Source organism: Bos taurus, chromosome 7 (genome assembly GCF_002263795.3).
Source record: "Bos taurus isolate L1 Dominette 01449 registration number 42190680 breed Hereford chromosome 7, ARS-UCD2.0, whole genome shotgun sequence".
Lineage (NCBI taxonomy): Eukaryota > Metazoa > Chordata > Mammalia > Artiodactyla > Bovidae > Bos > Bos taurus.
The window spans coordinates 44,844,676-44,861,773 of record NC_037334.1 but is presented as its reverse complement, the minus strand read 5'-3'; the positions used below and the strand labels follow the sequence as shown (position 1 = coordinate 44,861,773).

The 17,098-nt window shown below is 46.9% G+C and overlaps 1 protein-coding gene across 2 annotated transcripts in view; it reads left to right on the top strand.

The window, feature by feature from the left end:
* FSTL4 (follistatin like 4) overlaps positions 1-17,098 on the top strand; it is a 443,863-nt gene that overhangs the window by 404,701 nt on the left and 22,064 nt on the right. For both annotated transcript variants that reach the window (XM_024995163.2, XM_002689187.6), the window contains exons 9-13: positions 4,524-4,685; positions 5,064-5,198; positions 6,112-6,138; positions 10,049-10,167; positions 15,075-15,224. In XM_024995163.2, the coding sequence (XP_024850931.1) occupies positions 4,524-4,685; positions 5,064-5,198; positions 6,112-6,138; positions 10,049-10,167; positions 15,075-15,224 (593 nt within the window). The remainder of the gene's footprint in view (positions 1-4,523; positions 4,686-5,063; positions 5,199-6,111; positions 6,139-10,048; positions 10,168-15,074; positions 15,225-17,098) is intronic.

Sequence of the window (17,098 nt, the reverse complement as noted above, 5' to 3'; positions counted from 1 at the left end):
TGTGTTTAGAGGTGACTGTAAGCTCAGTGCAACTTTAGGCAGCCTGTCTGATGATGGGTGGTGCTGTGTTCCCACTCTGCTGGTTGTTCGGCTTGAGGTGTCCCAGCAATGGAGCCTGCAGGCTGTTGGGTTGGCCAGGTCTCATTGCCAAAATGGTGACCTCCAGGAGAGCTCACACTGATCAGTATTGTCTGGACCCTCCGCCATCAGTATCCTTGCCCCCACAGAGAGCCACAGCAACCCCTGCCTCCCCATGAGACCCTCCAATACATGGAGGTATGTCTAGCCCAGCTCCTATGGAGTCACTGCTTTGTGCTGGGTCCTAGTGCATGTGAAATCTTGTGTGCACCCTCCAAGAGTACAGTCTCTGTTTTTCCCAGTCCCGTGGAGTTTTTCCCAGTCCTACACTGTTTTTCCCAGTCCTACACTCAATCCCCACTAGCCTTCAAAGCCCAGTGCTCCGGGGGATCCTCCTCCCAGAGCTAGACCCTCAGGCTGGGAAGCCTGACTGGGGCTCAGAGCTCTCACTCGTGCAGCACAGCCTCTGTGATACAATTATTTTCTAGTTTGTGGGTCACCCACCTGGCAGGTATGGGATTTGATGATATCACAAAAGCTCCCCTTCTAGCAGCTCCTTATGGCTTCTTCTTTGTCTTTGGATGTAAAATATCTTTTTTGGTAGGTCCCAGTCTTTTTTTTTTTTTTTCCCAACGGTAGTTCAGCAATTAGTTGTGATTTTGGTGTTTTTGTGAGAGGAGGTGTGTGCAAGTCCTTCTATTCCACCATCTTGTCTGGAATCCTGATTTGCTAATATTTTACTTGGAATTTGGGTAAATCTAGTGCTGAGTGAGTTAGGTCTGTAGTGATCTATATTGTATTCTCTTTGGCAGGTTTCCATGTCCAGGTTATACCAGCTTCAGGATAAAATTTGGTACATCTTCTCTGTGGTATGCTCTAGGAATTAGCCATTCCTAAAAGGAACTTCCTTATGAAATTAGTCAGCGTGCTTCCCTATGAAACTAATCAGTAGTGCTTTTTTAAAAACAGCTTTATAGAGGTACAATTTATATATAGATGTTTAATATATACAAATTCATGACTTTGGACATGTACACGCATATGATACTACCACCACAATCAAGGTAACAGAAATACCCATCACCTCCACAAGTTTCCTAGAGTCCCTTTGTGTTTCTTGTTTGTTTGTTTTGTGGTGAGAACACATAACATGAGATATACCCTCTTAATGGATGTTTAAGTGCACAATATAACATGCTGATTATAGGCCCTTATTGTATAACAGATCTCTACAATCTATTCATTGAATAACTGGAAAAAAGTGTTTTTAATAAATATTTTCTTCTTGATTCCATGTCAATACTTTAAAGTTTCCTTTTAAGTGATTCATCTCATTGAGATTTTGATGTTTATTACCTATAATTGAACATAGTATTTCCATACTTTTAAACCTACTCTGTGTTCTTTCTTTCTTTATTTATTTAGTAACCAGCCTTGCCAGAAGTTTGGCTATTTTATTGATTTTCATGAAAAGCCAGGCTTCAGATTTATCAGTTCCTCTCTTTTTTGGCAAGTTTATTCATTCCTTTCTAATTCTATTTATGTTGATTCTTCCTTGTGGTTGCTTGGCAGGCTTATATAAATAAATAGTGATCTAGCAGGAACCAAGGTTATTCACTCCAGGTCCTGGCCTCCCACATTCTAGAATCCAGGGTACTCTACCTCCTTATCCAACTCCCCACCAGTCCGGTGCTCCTAGAGCCCCCAACCCTATCTCTGAGCCTCTTGAGCAAAACCCTACTAACTTTTCCACTTGAACCCCATTCCTCCCTTTACAAAATTCAGGTTATAAGAAGGTTTCCTAGATAAATTACTGTTTCTTTGCTCTTTGAACCAAGGGGAGTCAGAGAAGGGAGATCCATTTCTGTGTTCTTTTTTTTTTTTAAACTTTACAATATTGTATTAGTTTTGCCAAATATCGAAATGAATCCGCCATAGGTATACCTGTGTTCCCCATCCTGAACCCTCCTCCCTCCTCCCTCCCCGTACCCTCCCTCAGGGTCGTCCCAGTGCACCAGCCCCAAGCATCCAGTATCGTGCATTGAACCTGGACTGGCGACTCGTTTCGTACATATTATACATGTTTCAATGCCATTCTCCCAAATCTCCCCACCCTCTCCCTCTCCCACAGAGTCCATAAGACTGATCTATATATCAGTGTCTCTTTTGCTGTCTTGTACACAGGGTTATTGTTACCATCTTTCTAAATTCCATATATATGTGTTAGTATACTATATTGATGTTTTTCTTTCTGGCTTACTTCACTCTGTATAATAGGTTCCAGTTTCATCCATCTCATTAGAACTGATTCAAATGTATTCTTTTTAATGGCTGAGTAATACTCCATTGTGTATATGTACCACAGCTTTCTTATCCATTCATCTGCTGATGGACATCTAGGTTGCTTCCATGTCCTGGCTATTATAAACAGTGCTGCGATGAACATTGGGGTACACGTGTCTCTTTCCCTTCTGGTTTCCTCAGTGTGTATGCCCAGCAGTGGGATTGCTGGATCATAAGGCAGTTCTATTTCCAGTTTTTTAAGGAATCTCCACACTGTTCTCCATAGTGGCTGTACTAGTTTGCATTCCCAGCAACAGTGTAAGAGAGTTCCCTTTTCTCCACACCCTCTCCAGCATTTATTGCTTGTAGACTTTTGGATCGCAGCCATTCTGACTGGCGTGAAATGGTACCTCATAGTGGTTTTGATTTGCATTTCCCTGATAATGAGTGATGTTGAGCATCTTTTCATGTGTTTGTTAGCCATCTGTATGTCTTCTCTGGAGAAATGTCTATTTAGTTCTTTGGCCCTGTGTTCTCAGCAGCCCTCCAGGTACACCTTAGCTAGAGCCCCATTTACATCCTCCATCCCCAGTGGCCTGACCTGTGACAAGGACCTTCTCCCACCTCCTGGGACTCTTCCCTTAGAACTGCAGACAAAGAGAAACCACGAAAATGACTCAGACTTTATTGTTGTTTGGTCTCTGTGGTTAGCACCTCCCAGCTGATATTATGCAGACAGCTCTGGTCACTCTGAAGGTGGGTTTGTGCCCTTTGCTAGCTATCCATTTGGCTTTATCCTCGGCCTCTTACTTTGCCCCAACAGTCAACCAGAGGAAAGACTTGAAACTCAAACTAAGTTGATCAGATTATTACCAGCTTCCTGAAGAGCTACAGTATCCATTTCTCACAATGAGGGGATAGAATGTTTCTTTTGTCCTCAGCCCATCCAAGCACAGATCACTAGAAATTTTCAGGTTCTAGGATCAGCTTTATCACTTCCTTCTATATGCACGTCAATTTGTTCTACCTCTAGTCCTAGAGGAAATCTCTCTCCTAACATACTGGATCACTTTCTTTTATCAGACAATGTGCTCAACCACTTCAGTCTTGTCCGACTCTTGGTGACCCCATGGGCTGTAGCCTACCAGGCTGCTTTGTCCATGGAATTCTCCAGGCAAGAATACTGGAGTGGCTTGCCTTTAGGAGTGTCCAAAGAACTCTGGAAAAATGTTGTTGCTCACTTTAGGAGGAATCCTCCCATCTTTCCAAAAGACATATGATGTGGTTTTTATTGTTGCTTAGTTTCATATCCATGCCATTACATGAGTCCTCACAAAGTCTTTTTGGAAGTATATAGAGTAAAATATATGAATAAGTAAGATCCAACAATTCCACTGAAAATGGTAATTATTTTATTTCCTGGGCCTAGAGCTCAGGGTAGGAGGGAAGACCCTCAGACAACCCTTACTTCTTCCTGCCCTATAGACAGCCCATGTCGGAAAGGCCAGGGGGGGAGAGTGCTGACGTCCTGCCCAGCCCTGCTCATCTGATGAGTAGGCCTGGTCATATCCCCAGTCCCAAACTTGACTGCCAGGGCCCACAGCTGAGTCAAGAACAAACAAGGGGGGATATGCCTTGTACCCATGTTCCAGGGGATGAGAAGTGGAGAAATAAAATGACCCACTGGAAAATCAATGGGCTTCCCTAGAGCAGTGATGTAATTAGTAGCCCTGCCAGTCAATGCCCATAAGTGCTTTGTGAAGCACTTCCTGCAAGAAATTAAGTCCCTGTCCAATAGCTTTCCGATAACAGAAATAATATATCTGAATTTTATTCATTCAGAAATAAATTTTGGCGGTTGTTGCTCTTTATGTGTAGCAGCTGAACAGCCTTAAATATTTGGATGCCTTTCTGATCATATTTAGAATAATGATGAGCGCCATGAATTACAGAGTACAAAGCCTGACATGTTTATTGCCTACAATCCATTTTATAGCCCTTTCTTTTAGAGCCTGAGTTGCTGCAGAGTGTTTGCAAACTAGTTACAAAGAGAACTCCAGAGTTGCCTCCCGGTTCAGCCCTCTGGGCAGAGTCTCAGTGTGGGACCACAGGCCCGAGGCAGGTGAAGACCTGTTCTCACCAGCACTAACTCTCGCCCACAGTGCCACCCGTTATCCGCGTCTATCCAGAGACCCAGGCACAGGAGCCGGGGGTGGCAGCAAGCCTGAGATGTCACGCAGAGGGCATTCCTATGCCCAGAATCACTTGGCTAAAAAATGGCATGGATGTCTCAACCCAGATGTCAAAACAGCTCTCCCTTTTAGGTAAGAGCCCCCCTTGATGTCTTTGTGCCATTAATGCCATCAAGTTCAAGCTGACACTCTCTCTAGGAATGGGAATAAGAGGAGTGATTTGTTTCTAAGTCAGACACGGGGAGCAACAAATGTCTCTCCCGCTTTTCCTGCTCTGTGGTCTCACACAGATCTCTCTGAGCACAATGAGGAGATGCTGTCAGCTAGGTCCCAGGTCACCTGCAGTTCAGCTCCGCTGTTCCAGCCCTTCCTGGGTATATATCAGGGTACTGACAGCCCTTAGCCCTGCCGAGGGGCTGTACTTTTAACCTCAATACTCTCAATAGGAGAGAGAAAGGCAGGGGGAGGTCCCAGCTGAGCAGGCCACCCTGCGCTCTGTTCTTTCTGCAGCCAATGGGAGCGAGCTCCACATCGGCAGTGTTCGGTATGAAGACACGGGGGCATATACCTGCATTGCCAAAAATGAAGTGGGTGTGGATGAAGATATTTCCTCCCTCTTCATTGAAGACTCAGCTAGAAAGACCCGTGAGTCCACTTTTGCCTTTGAGCTCCTTACTGAGCTGGTTGGGAGACACTGGGTTGCAGGGGCCATAGCCACCAACCATGAACCCCTGGTAAACGTTATGTCCTTCCATGTATCCTGGGACAGAGGATGGTCAGAGGTGAGAAAACTTTGCCTATAAACCTAGACAACTCTGCAAACACAGGCAGGGAAAGTCTCTGGACAGCAGACAGAGCCCAAGGCCACAAGGAAGGCCTCATAGCCTATCCCCAGTTCTGCCTCCTGCTTGCTCTGTCCTTCATCCACAAAATTGCCCGTACTAATTACCCACCAGCAGCTGCTGCCCTCCCATAGCCCAGGAACTGGCCTGCACACTCACCCACGCATGCTTTTACGCCAGGGATTGTTGCCTACTTGGGGTGCTAAGCAGGCTCTTCCTCATAGCCACTGCTCCCCAGTAGGCTCTACAGGAGTAATTTCATGGACATGGGTGTTAGATATGGTCTCTTTCCCGTGATCAAAGACCCTTAGCTGAGTCTTTATCATCAAGGGAGAAAATCAAAAAAAATATTGCAGATGATCTTCCTAAGGAAAATTCTAGCAGAAAACCAGCATGCTCCTGGAAGTAGTCCAGGAGGTCTGGGGGATGTTGCTTGCTGTTTATCATCCACAGAAGAGAGAATCCCATTAGCTTCTGTGATCCTGGGACCTGATTCATTGGAAACCAAAAGGGTCCTGAGCCCTGGAAGCATTTGTCTCTGCCCAGCATCCCCCCTCAGTGTTGTGGGGGGTGATGAGTGGTACAGAGTCCATACATGATGAACTAGATACTAGTGTGTTCTTGAACTGAATCACTACAATGTTCTGACGTTGCTTTTTCTTTTGTTTTCTTCCCCCAATCACGTACCTGCTTTCTTCATTTCTCTGATGCTGCAGTTGCGAACATTCTATGGCGAGAAGAAGGTACCAAGCTTATTTGTTCTGTATTGTGCCTGTAATCACATGTGTTCATGGCTCCATAACATGCCATCTTTCCATGCACCACCAATAGTTCTTTTAAACATCAAGCAATCCCTACAAGTGGGGTCCACAGGCCAGATCAGAGGGGAAGTCCACATCAAACTCGAGTGGCACACTTGAGTTTAAACTTGGTTTAAACCTACTAGTGTCTTTAATAGGCTTCCCAGGTGGCACAGTGGTAAAGAATTCACCTGCCAGTGCAGGAGACATAAGAGACGTGGATTCAAGTCCTGGGTTGGGAAGATCCCCTGGAGTAGAAAATGGCAACCCACTCCAGTATTCTCGCCTGGAGAAATCCATGGACAGAGGAGCTTATGGGCTACAGTCCATGGTGTCACAGAGTCAGACGTGACTGAGCATGCACAAGCACAGATGTCTTTAATGGACGTTAGACTATTCGACTTTTTAGAACAAAAGTTTCCATTTAAAGCTATTTTCAAACCTCCACTGAAGCAGACTTCTTGGCAGGGATCCTGGTCAGAACTGAGCCTTAAAATATTTTCTAGTAACTGATGTTGGTGTTGGGGTTTAGTGTTACTTTGAGAAAATGCTAAAGAAAAAAGCTACCATCATGTCTGTAAATATACATTTGCATGTATCTTTCTAAATGAATAGGTTTTTTAAACCTATGTGTATCTACCCAACAATCTTTAGATATTAGGCCAGGCCATACAAAACTGCCATTTGGGGGGAATTGCCTGACAGTCCAGTGGTTAGGACTCCATGCGTCTACTGCTGGGGGCCCAGGTTCAATCCCTGGTCAGGGAACTAAGATCCCACAAGCCACATGGCCAAAGAAAGCAAAAAACAAAATTGCCATTTTTGTATATCAAAAGTGGTCTAATAATATGGCTCAAAAATAGCAAGCACATGTGGGCACTGGGTTAAAGAGCCTGAGTCACTGTGTTGGATGCGTTTGCAATGGACCCCCAACTCTCCCTCTGAACCCCTCCACCAAAGACTCCAAATCACCTGAGGTACCTTGTCCTCTAGCTTGGTGGACAGAGGAGAGGACGAGCACCAGCAGAAGGCACCGTGAGATCCAGGGTTAAGCACTAATTCTCCGTTTTTGAAAACCAGCACATTTCCTCATGTTTCTTCTTAAGAACGTCACAGGCTGTTACCTGCCATCTAGCATGCGCATGCATACAAGCACTCAGAGTAATTTCCTGACTGTCAGGCACTAATGCTCACACAGTCTGGGAGCAAAACAAAGGCAGAGCCTGGAAAATGAGGGATTGTTGCCAGTAGGTTTTAGGAATCCTCAGAAGGAAAGTCATAGCAACAGTTGCTAATCAGGGACAGCGGTCCCTTGACACTGCCTCAACCTGGCTTCTAGGCCACCGCACACACAGAGAGCTTTGGCTCTGTTTCTTTAAAAAGTGCTTCCTAAGGGGTGTTTACAAGTCTCAAAAGTGGAGAATTGCAGAGAGCGCAGGAGCCCCTGCAAAGTGTTAAATGCAGCTCTGGCGGCCCAAAGGCCAAATTAAGACCCACAGCTGCCTCAGAGCTTAGGGCTGGCTGGTGCTATGCTGATATTGGACAACCCAGCAGTGAACAGACTCCATCACACCTGGACAGCTGTCTGCCCACGCCCTTCCCTGCTCATACTCAAGGACCCGAAGTTGGAGAATACAGGAGCAAAAGCAGAGAGGTTGGCAGGGCTCTCCCATCTCTGAATAGGAGCAGTGACATGATGGACTCCCAATAGCAGAGAATGTTCCCCTGTGCCCCTTGGTCAGGCTCACCACAGACAGAACCTTGGGGTCTGACTCGTGAGGCCAGCTCTCTTGTGAAGTCAGTTGCTTGTGGAGCAAGGCCTTGTTGAGCTTCACGTTGCACTGTCCACTGTGGCAAGGCTCAGTGCTCAGCCTGCAGCACAGCTGCAAGCCCCTACGTGGGCTCTACAAAGTCTTCAGTCTCATGTTGGTTCTTCCAGCCACTGATTTTCTAAGAACCTTGGGAGCCTGTTGTGGGGTTTGTGGTTGTTTTGCAGGGACGACCTCCTCTGGCCCCTAAGTTTGAGCAAGAGGAGCTTGCCAAATGACAGTGTATAAAAGAGAAAGTCTTGCTGGGGACAAGATAGATTGGGGTCACAGCAAATGTGTGCTCCCTACCCCGCTCCATACACTTGCCACTGTGTGGGAGGCACAGGCCCATTTTGTCTGGGTCTTGGGAGAGGCTGCCCAGCACCCAGGATTCCCGTTGGGACCTATGCAGAGTGCGCCCAGGCGTTCCCAGCTTCCAAGAGGCTGGAGTCTAGCTGTTTATAGTGGCAGGAGCCCTCAACTCAGCACAGAACTAGACGCAGGTGAGGCTGTGTTGTGGAGTCAGGGGCCCCTGCCCACACTGGGAGCCACGGGCACTGGTGAAAGTGACCAACAGAGCCACTGAAAGTAGGCAGAACAGGATTCCCATTTGCCTGTTTTATCATTTTCTCACTCACTAAAAACTTACTCCATTAGTCAATTAAGTCAGTACACTGGTTTTATTAGCATGCTAGGAAAGAATTTTTCACATAGGTAATTCTCTTAGAATTCCTAGTAATCTTTTCAATGTGTTACCTTCGAAAGCAATGAAGGGAGAGAGGAAGGGGTGTGGGGGAGGAAGAGGGAGAACTCTAGACCTTACCCATCCCTGTGCCATGCTGACCTTGTATGGAGAGCAGGGTGAGGGGACAGAGCCTAGGTGCAGGTTCCAGGTCTGTTACAAGGGCCTGTGGCCTCAACCAAGCCCCTCTTCATCTTGGGCCTGTTTTTTGTTTTTTGTCTTTAAAATAAGGAGGCTGAACTAGCTGGTCCCCAAGGCCCCTTCTTTGCTGATCTAAGGAAATTTCTCCCCAGATAGCCATGGCCCTGGGCTAGGATGAGGTAGGGGGCAGGCAGCTGGCCTGACCCAGCTGTGGGCTCTGTTACCTGGCATGGGGCTGCCGCAGGGAAACTGGTAAGGCAGAGGTTGGAGCAAACTGTCTTGAAGGAAATGTTCACTGGCACAGAGGCCAGGTTTGGACAAAGAAATACCAACCCCAGCATTCTTAGGCCCCCGTGTTCCAAGTGGCAGCACTGTACATAAATGTGTTTAAAAAAAAAAAAAAAAAACTTTGTTTTTTTGGCATCATCTGATCCATTCTGATTTGCCTAGTTGACAAGGACCAAGGGAGACTTTGCCTTTCAGGACGTGTATGCATTCAGTTGCTCAGTCTTGTCTGACTCTTTCTGGCCCCATGGACTGCAGCCTGCCAGGCTCCTAGGCCCATGGAGTTTTCCAGGCAAGAATACTGAAGTAGGTTGCCATGCCCTCCTCCAGGGCATCTTCCCAGCCCAGGGATCCCAACCCAGGTCTCCCGCATTACAGGTGGATTCTTTACTAGCTGAGCCACCAGGGAAGTCCGAGAATACTGGACTGGGTAGACTTTCCCTTCTCCAGGGGATCTTTCTGACCCAGGAATCGAACCAGGGTCTCCTGCATTGCAGGCGGATTCTTTTCCAGCTGAGCTACCAGGGAAGCCCTTAGGAAAGGTCAAATGTATGTCACAGCCAGAGCTGTCCTTTATTTGAAAACTTGTGTTGACGGCCAGCTGTGGATGAGCGGGGGCAGGAGTGCATGTCTGGGAAGACAGCCTAGGGGTTGGAGGGCCCTCCGTGTACGTGTTGATTCTCAGCCCTCAGGCACTTGCTCCCCACTCACTGCCTGCTCATCTTGCCTCGCCCCTCCTGGACCAGACCTTGCACTCTGTGCCTACACCCGACGCAGCCAGGCTGCCGGTTTCATCTCTGCCCAAGGCGGCCTGTGAGCCTGCCTGGGGACCAGCTGCTAGGAAGGGCATAACCATGGCTGTGCTTGCTCCTCGCAGGCCTCAGTGTGGGAAACATGTTTTACGTCTTCTCCGATGATGGCATAATCGTCCTGCACCCAGTGGACTGTGAGATCCAGAGGCACCTCAAGCCCACGGAGAAGATCTTCATGAGCTACGTAAGTGTCTGGCACTGGGGACACTCCACATCACACACAGCATCCCAGCAACATCACACAACAGCCTTTCACCATGTGCGCCACCGGGTTTCTTGAATTCCATTTGCTATACATGATGTGGCTCCAGATGCCTTCCTCCAGTGGCCACTTCCATGCACGGAGCCTGAAGGGAGGCCCCAGGAGGACAGATGGGTTCCTGGCCTCCACAAGTTCACAACCAAATGACAGAGACAGTAGCGTGAATGGACAGCTTCCAAACAGGTGCTGCTAGAAGATGTGTAAGGTACATGGCAGCAAGGCCTCTCCAGGGGCAAAGTCAGAGAAGGCTCCGGGGGCAGGTGATGCCTGGGCTCAGTTGTGAAGAACAGGTAGGAATTGATGATGAATGTCGAGAGGAAATGTCGTGAACGTGGAGCACAGGAGCATAAAACATCAGGTCATGTTCAGGGAACCACAAATATTCCACATGCCTGGAGGACAAATGGATATGAGAAGGGCCTAAGATTGAGAATGACAGTAGGTAAGGGTCAGGGCTGATGAGTCCTAAGGGGAAGACCGAAGGGCTTCAAGCGAAGGATGGCCAGCATACGGTGCTTTGGAACATGTGCAGGGCCTCACGGAGGGTGAGGATCAGGAGGGCTGCGCTAGAAGCACAGAAGTGGGTGAAGAGGCTGTTGTGATTATCCAGGAGAGGATGGGGACCTGGGTTAAACCAGTGGTGGTGAGAATGGGAAACAGTAGATTTTTGAGCTTTGGAGGCCCTCAGCGGTCCCCAGGGAACAGGGGAGAGAGCATGAAACATGTGAGTGGCCTGAGCATCAGAGCTGCTATGGACAGTTCAGAGGCTGGGTAGAAAATGGCAGTGTGACATGCAGGGGGCAGAGGCAGAAGAGACGACCACAGGCAGCAGGTCCAAAACAACTCTTCCAGCCCCCCAGACCCAGCTGCCAGGAGGCATCCTCGGGGCTGTGCCTCCCACCCCTCGGTTCTGTCCCTTCCACTGGTTTCCCACTTGGCCTTGCATTGGTGGATTCTTACTAGAGGTCTGACCTAGCTAATCCCTGGCTTCTTGAGGGTAGAAGTATGGCATTAATCCAAGAGTCATCTAACAGCCCCCATGAGCCCTCTACTCAAAGACATACAGTGGATACACTGGGCCACAGTGATGGGCTTGGAGCTCACGGAGCAAGTGGGCTTGGCCCAGACGAGTTCCTGAAACAAGTTTGTCGTATTGCTGTGCTGACCGGTGGTGTATTTTACAGTGTTGTGTTTCTTATATTTGCAGCTTGGGAACAGCTCTCTTCCAGACTATTTCATTTGAATTAATCATATTTTAAAGTGTTAACCTCTGATAAGTTTTCCCTCCACGTGATAGCCATGAAACCATCTAGAAAGAGTTGTTGTTGTTGTTTAGTCACTAAGTCGTGTCCAACTCTTTGCAACCCATGGACTGTAGCCTACCAGGCTCCTCTGTCCATAGGATTCCCCAAGCAAGACTGCTGGAATGGGTTGCCCTTTCCTTCTCCAGGGGATCTTCCTGACCCAGGGATCAAACCCATGGCTCCTGCGTAGGCAGCAAATTCTTTACCACTGAGCCACCACCAGCCCCCTAGTAAGAGTGGTCCTAGTTAATTTCTAGCAGTTAGGTTTGAATAATTGCAACCCATCACATTGGCACTAACTTCTCATATATTTGCAATAACCTAACCTGTAGCTTGCAAGGGAAATCTCTCAAATCCTAAGCAGGGCTCAATTTTCCTAAGAAAGTAGAACATACACAGTAAGAGAGGTCCTGTAGGCATTTCAGGCAACTCAAACCTCTGTGAGCTATGGAACAGTCCCAAATAACAGTTTGCTCACCTACAAAATGGCCAGAACCTCCCAGGAGAGTTACAATGAGCTGACCCTCTTCCTCAGGTTCTGGGTGAGTAGGCAGTTGGTGCTTCTCATCTCTGGCCTCTCTGCTGGATGAGAGTCCACTTTGCCCAGCAGGATGCTGCAGGGTTAGTAGGTCAGGGCACAGGCTGTAGAGCAGGATCTGCACAAGTGATATCAGAGCCCACCTCCATCACTCAGCAGGCCAAGTGGCTTAAGAAAAGTGTTTAACCCCTCTAAGCCTCTGTCTTTTCTCATAGGTAAATTAAGGTTATTGTGAGGATTAAGGGCTTCCCAGGTGGCACTAGTGGGAAAGAACCCACCTGCCAATGCAAGAGGGCATAAGAGACGTGGGTTCAATCCCTGGGTCAGGAAGATTCCCTGAAGAAGGGCACGGTGACCCACTCTAGCCTGGAGAATCCCATGGACAGAGGAGCCTGGCTGGCTATGTCCATAGGGTTTCAGAGTGAGACATGACTAAAGCAACTTAGCACACAGGCATGTAAGGATTAAATATGATGACAGAGAGTGAAATGTAAAAGGAGAAAGACCTGCTTCAAAGCTATTGCAGCTGTTTAGCAAAGAAACTGGGCTTAAGCTAGAACATAGAACTCTGAGATTTAGGAGGCAATCTCTGTAGTCCTCAGGGACTAATTCACAGTGAGTTGTGTGGGAGAAGGAAGCGTCCAGAATGGTGTTCCTGCTTTGGACTCGGCTGCCTAGATGCCACTGAGGACTCAGAGGTGGAGCAGGGATGGCGGCAAAGACCAGCTCACATGTGGACGGTTGAGAATGAGCTGACTGTAGGAGAACCCATGGGAGAACTGGGGAGAATGGTTCTGAGCTAAAGACACAGATCTGGGAGCCTCAGCATGTGAGTGCTGATGACAGCCAAGACAGGAGAGAAGATCACCAAGGGTGCGTGTAAGTGACTGGAGTTGGGCATCTGCACAGAACCCTGGGGCTGACACAAAGGTTGAGACAGCATCGCACAAGAGTCATGAGGAAACACGTGAGAATGTATATCACAAAAGACAAGGGAAAAGAAGGTCCTCTTTTCTCTCACTTATTCTTTATTTGTATTACATTATGTTATATATTTCAAGCACCAGTGCTGTGTCAGGCACTTCACTAGGTGCTAAGAATAAAGCAGTGAGCCCAACAAAGAGCTTGCTCTCAAGGAGCTTATGATCTAGTGACAAAGAAAAGACTCAGTGTAGGTAGACAAACAAATGAAGAAGGTCAAGCGGGAAATGAGAAGTGTAGCAAGGTAAAGGAGGGTGGGTGCCTGGGTGCTAAGCTTGTTGAGGCTAGAGAGGGCATCTCCAGAAGGTGACATATGGGATGACGTGTCACCTGAAGGACATGAAATACACCAGGTAGATGTCTGGGGACACCAGTTGATCAGCGCACGGGCCCTGGTGCAGGAGTTTAGCATGAGTACGGAAGATGCGGGCACGTGCGTGCACAGAATGGGTGGGAAAGGGAGAAAAACACTAGAGACAGGTCAGAGGAGTCCCAGGAACCAGAGTGTTCAGGGCCTTGTTGGCTTCAGGAAAGACTTGGACCCTGTTCTGAGCAAGAAAGAGTGTTGTTGTGGTGGAGTGCGTTGAGCTGACTTGTATTCACAGGGATCCCTGTGGTTGGTGAGTCAAGAATCTGTCAGGGGAGGCCAGGGTGGAATCAAGGAGCACAGCGTGGATGCTGTAGCAGTCACTCAAGGGACAGATGTGGCTTGAGTCAAGGTGACAGAGGTGGAAGCGATCGGGAAGTTTAACTCTCAATATGTTCTTGGAGGTAAAATTGAAATGGTTTTTATTCATTGGATGAAGGCTGAGGGTGTAGAGAGCAAAAGCAGAGTCAAAGATGCCTTCAGAGATTTTGTCTAGGAAGTAAAACAGGGGAAATGAGCAAGACTGGGAGGCAAAACTGAGAGTTGATTTTGAACTTACAAATTTGAGATGTAAATAAAATAGCTACTTAGGAAAGTAGCTAAGTCTGGAGTTCAGAGAAAAGGGCTGAGCTAAAGATACAAATTAGGGAGTTGTTAGCACAAGAAGGAAATGGCAACCCACTCTAGTGTTCTTGCCTGGAGAATCCCAGGGACGGGGGAGCCTCGTGGGCTTCTGTCTATGGGGTCGCACAGAGTTAGACCCGACTGAAGTGACTTAGCAGCAGCAGCAGAATGAGAAGGAAATGGCAACCCACTCCAGTGTTCTTGCCTGGAGAATCCCAGGGACGGGGAAGCCTCATGGGCTTCTGTCTATGGGGTCACAGAGTCGGACACGACTGAAGCGACTTAGCAGCAGTAGCAGCAGACTATTTAAAGTCATAGGTGTGGATTAACAATGATTAGCAAAGGTAGTGGATTTTAGAGAAGTCATCCAGTAGTGACCCCTGAGCATTCTGGCATCTAGAGATCAGCAAACAGAGTAGACTGAACAATAGAGAAGGGTCAGACACTGGGGAGGGTGGAGGGAACAGAACCAAGAAACAGTCAACACAGTGTCAAATGATGCCCCAAGTTCAATTAAGATGATGGCAAAGCTTGAATATAACTGAAAAGTCTGCCAGAAGTTCAGTGAGAACACCGCCAGCTCTGTGCAGAGGACTAGCGCCAGAAGACTAAGGAGCATGTGAGAGGTGAGGAAGCTGAGGGTGTGTGTAGGTGACTCCTCCAGGAGTCTGGTCACTGACAAGAGTTGTGTGCAATGGACGGGGATGAGGAGAGGGAGAAGGCCACTCTCAAGAGTGGAAGCACACGGACCTCTCAGCTGCTGGCCGAAAGGCCGGCAAAGGGAGTTACAGCCTCAGGAGGAGCAGGGGAAGATGAAAGATGAACGGAACGTGGAGTAAAAGCTCCATGCATGGTGATGCAAGAAGCTGTGCGTGCTGTGCTCCCTTGGATGCTGCAGTGGCGAAGAATTCTGAGAGAGGAAGAAAGGAAGAGGGGAGGGTGAAGGGAGCGGAACCCAGCGATGGCAGGGGAACAGGGGATTAAGAAGACTTATGGCAGCCTGTCTCCTTTACAGGAAGAAATATGTCCTCAAAAGGACGGGGATGCCACCCAGCCCTGCCAGTGGGCATCAGCAGTGAACGTCAGGCACCACTACATCTATGTGGCCCAGCCCACACTCAGCAGAGTCCTCGTGGTCGACGTGCAGGCTCAGAAAGTCCTTCAGGTACATCTCTCTGAGGGAGGGGGGAGCTTCCAGCTCTGGGGCACAGCCTGCCACATCCTTCTTTGCTCTCTGCGCACTTCCCAGTTCCTAGGAGAAGTGGTCAGGCTAATGAAAGGATGTAGAGAAGATTCATTTTAGAGAAGTGCATTTTTCATTAAGCATGTATTGCCTACTATGTGCCAAACTTTGGTCTAGGTGCTTGGACAAATAGCCATGAATGAACAGGTCCCAGAAATTATATTCTAGTTGGGGAAAGAGACCATCATTTAGAATTTTAGGGAGCTACAGATGCTAAGAGCTATTTACATGTTGAAAGAGACAGAGGAACCAAAAGACTGCTTTTAAGTGGCCCTACCTCTGGAGGTAAACAGAGTCTGAGATCTGAACACCAAGTGGGATTGGAGCTTTGGAGCACGACCATGGAGCCACTTTTTTTAAAAGATTCTTTTCCCATAGAGATCATTACAGAGTATTGAGTAGAGTTGCCTGTGCTATACAGTAGGTTCATATTAGTTATCTATTGTATATATAGTTAATACTCTTACATCCCAATCTCCCAGTTTAGCCCACCCCTCTTTTCCCCATCTGTGATTTCTATTTCTGTTTTGTAACAAGTTCATTTGTATTATTTTAGATTCCACATATAAGCAGTATCATATTTGTCTCTCTGACTGACTTAGTATAATAATCTCCAGGTCCATCAATGTTGCTGCAAATGGCATTATTTCATTCTTTTTTATGACTAATATTCCATTATACATACATATTGGACATCTAGGCTGTTTCCGTGTCCTGGCTATTGTAAGTAATGCTACAATGAATGTTGGGTGTATGTATCTTTTCAAATTATGGTTTTCTCCAGATACTTGCTCAGGGGTGGGATTGCTGGGTCATAGGGTAGTTCTGTATTTAGTTTTTTAAGGAACCTCCATACTGTTCTCCATCCCCACCAAAGGTGCAAGAAGGTTCCCTTTCCTTCACACCCTCTTCAGCATTTATTATTTGTAGATTTGTTGATGATGGCCATTCTGACTAGTGTGAGACTTCACTGTACTTTTGATTTGCATTTGTCTAATAATTACTGATGTTGATCTTTTCCAGTACTTCTTGGCCATCTGTACGTCTTCTTTGAAGAAATGTCTATTTAGGTCTCCTGCCTATTTTTTCATTGGGGTTGCTTTTGTTTGATATTGAGCTGCATGAGTTCTTTGTATATTTTTTTAGATTAATCCCTTCTTGGTTGCTTTATTTGTAAATATTTTCTCCCATTCTGTGGGTTGTCTTTTCATTTTTTCATGGTTTCCTTTGCTGTGCAAAAGCTTTTGAGTTTAATTAGGTCCCATTTGTTTGTTTTTATTTTCATTACTCTAGGAGGTGGATCAAAAAAGATCTTGCTGCCGTTCATGTCAGAGTATTCTGTCTATGTTTGCCACTAAGAGTTTTATAGTATCCAATCATACATTTGGGTCTATAATCCATTTTGAGTTTATTTTTGTGTATGGTGTTAAAGAATGTTCTAATTTCATTCCTTTACATGTAACTGTCCGGTTTCGCCAGCACCACTTATTGAAGAGACTGTCTTCTCTCCATTGTATATTCTTCCTTTGTCAAAGATTAGGTGACAGTAGGTGCATGGGTTTATTTTGGGGGTTTTTAACCTGTTCCATTCATCTATACTTCTGTTTTTGTGCCCGTAGCATACTGTTTTATAGCTTTGTAGTATAGTCCAAAGTCAGGGACCCTGATTCCTCCAGCTCCATTTTCCTTAAGATTGCTTTGGCTATTCAGGGTCTTTTGTGTTTGCATACAAATTCTAAAGATTTTGTTCAAAGTAAGGACCTTTAAATGGAATTTAAAGGGAATTAGTGACTGAT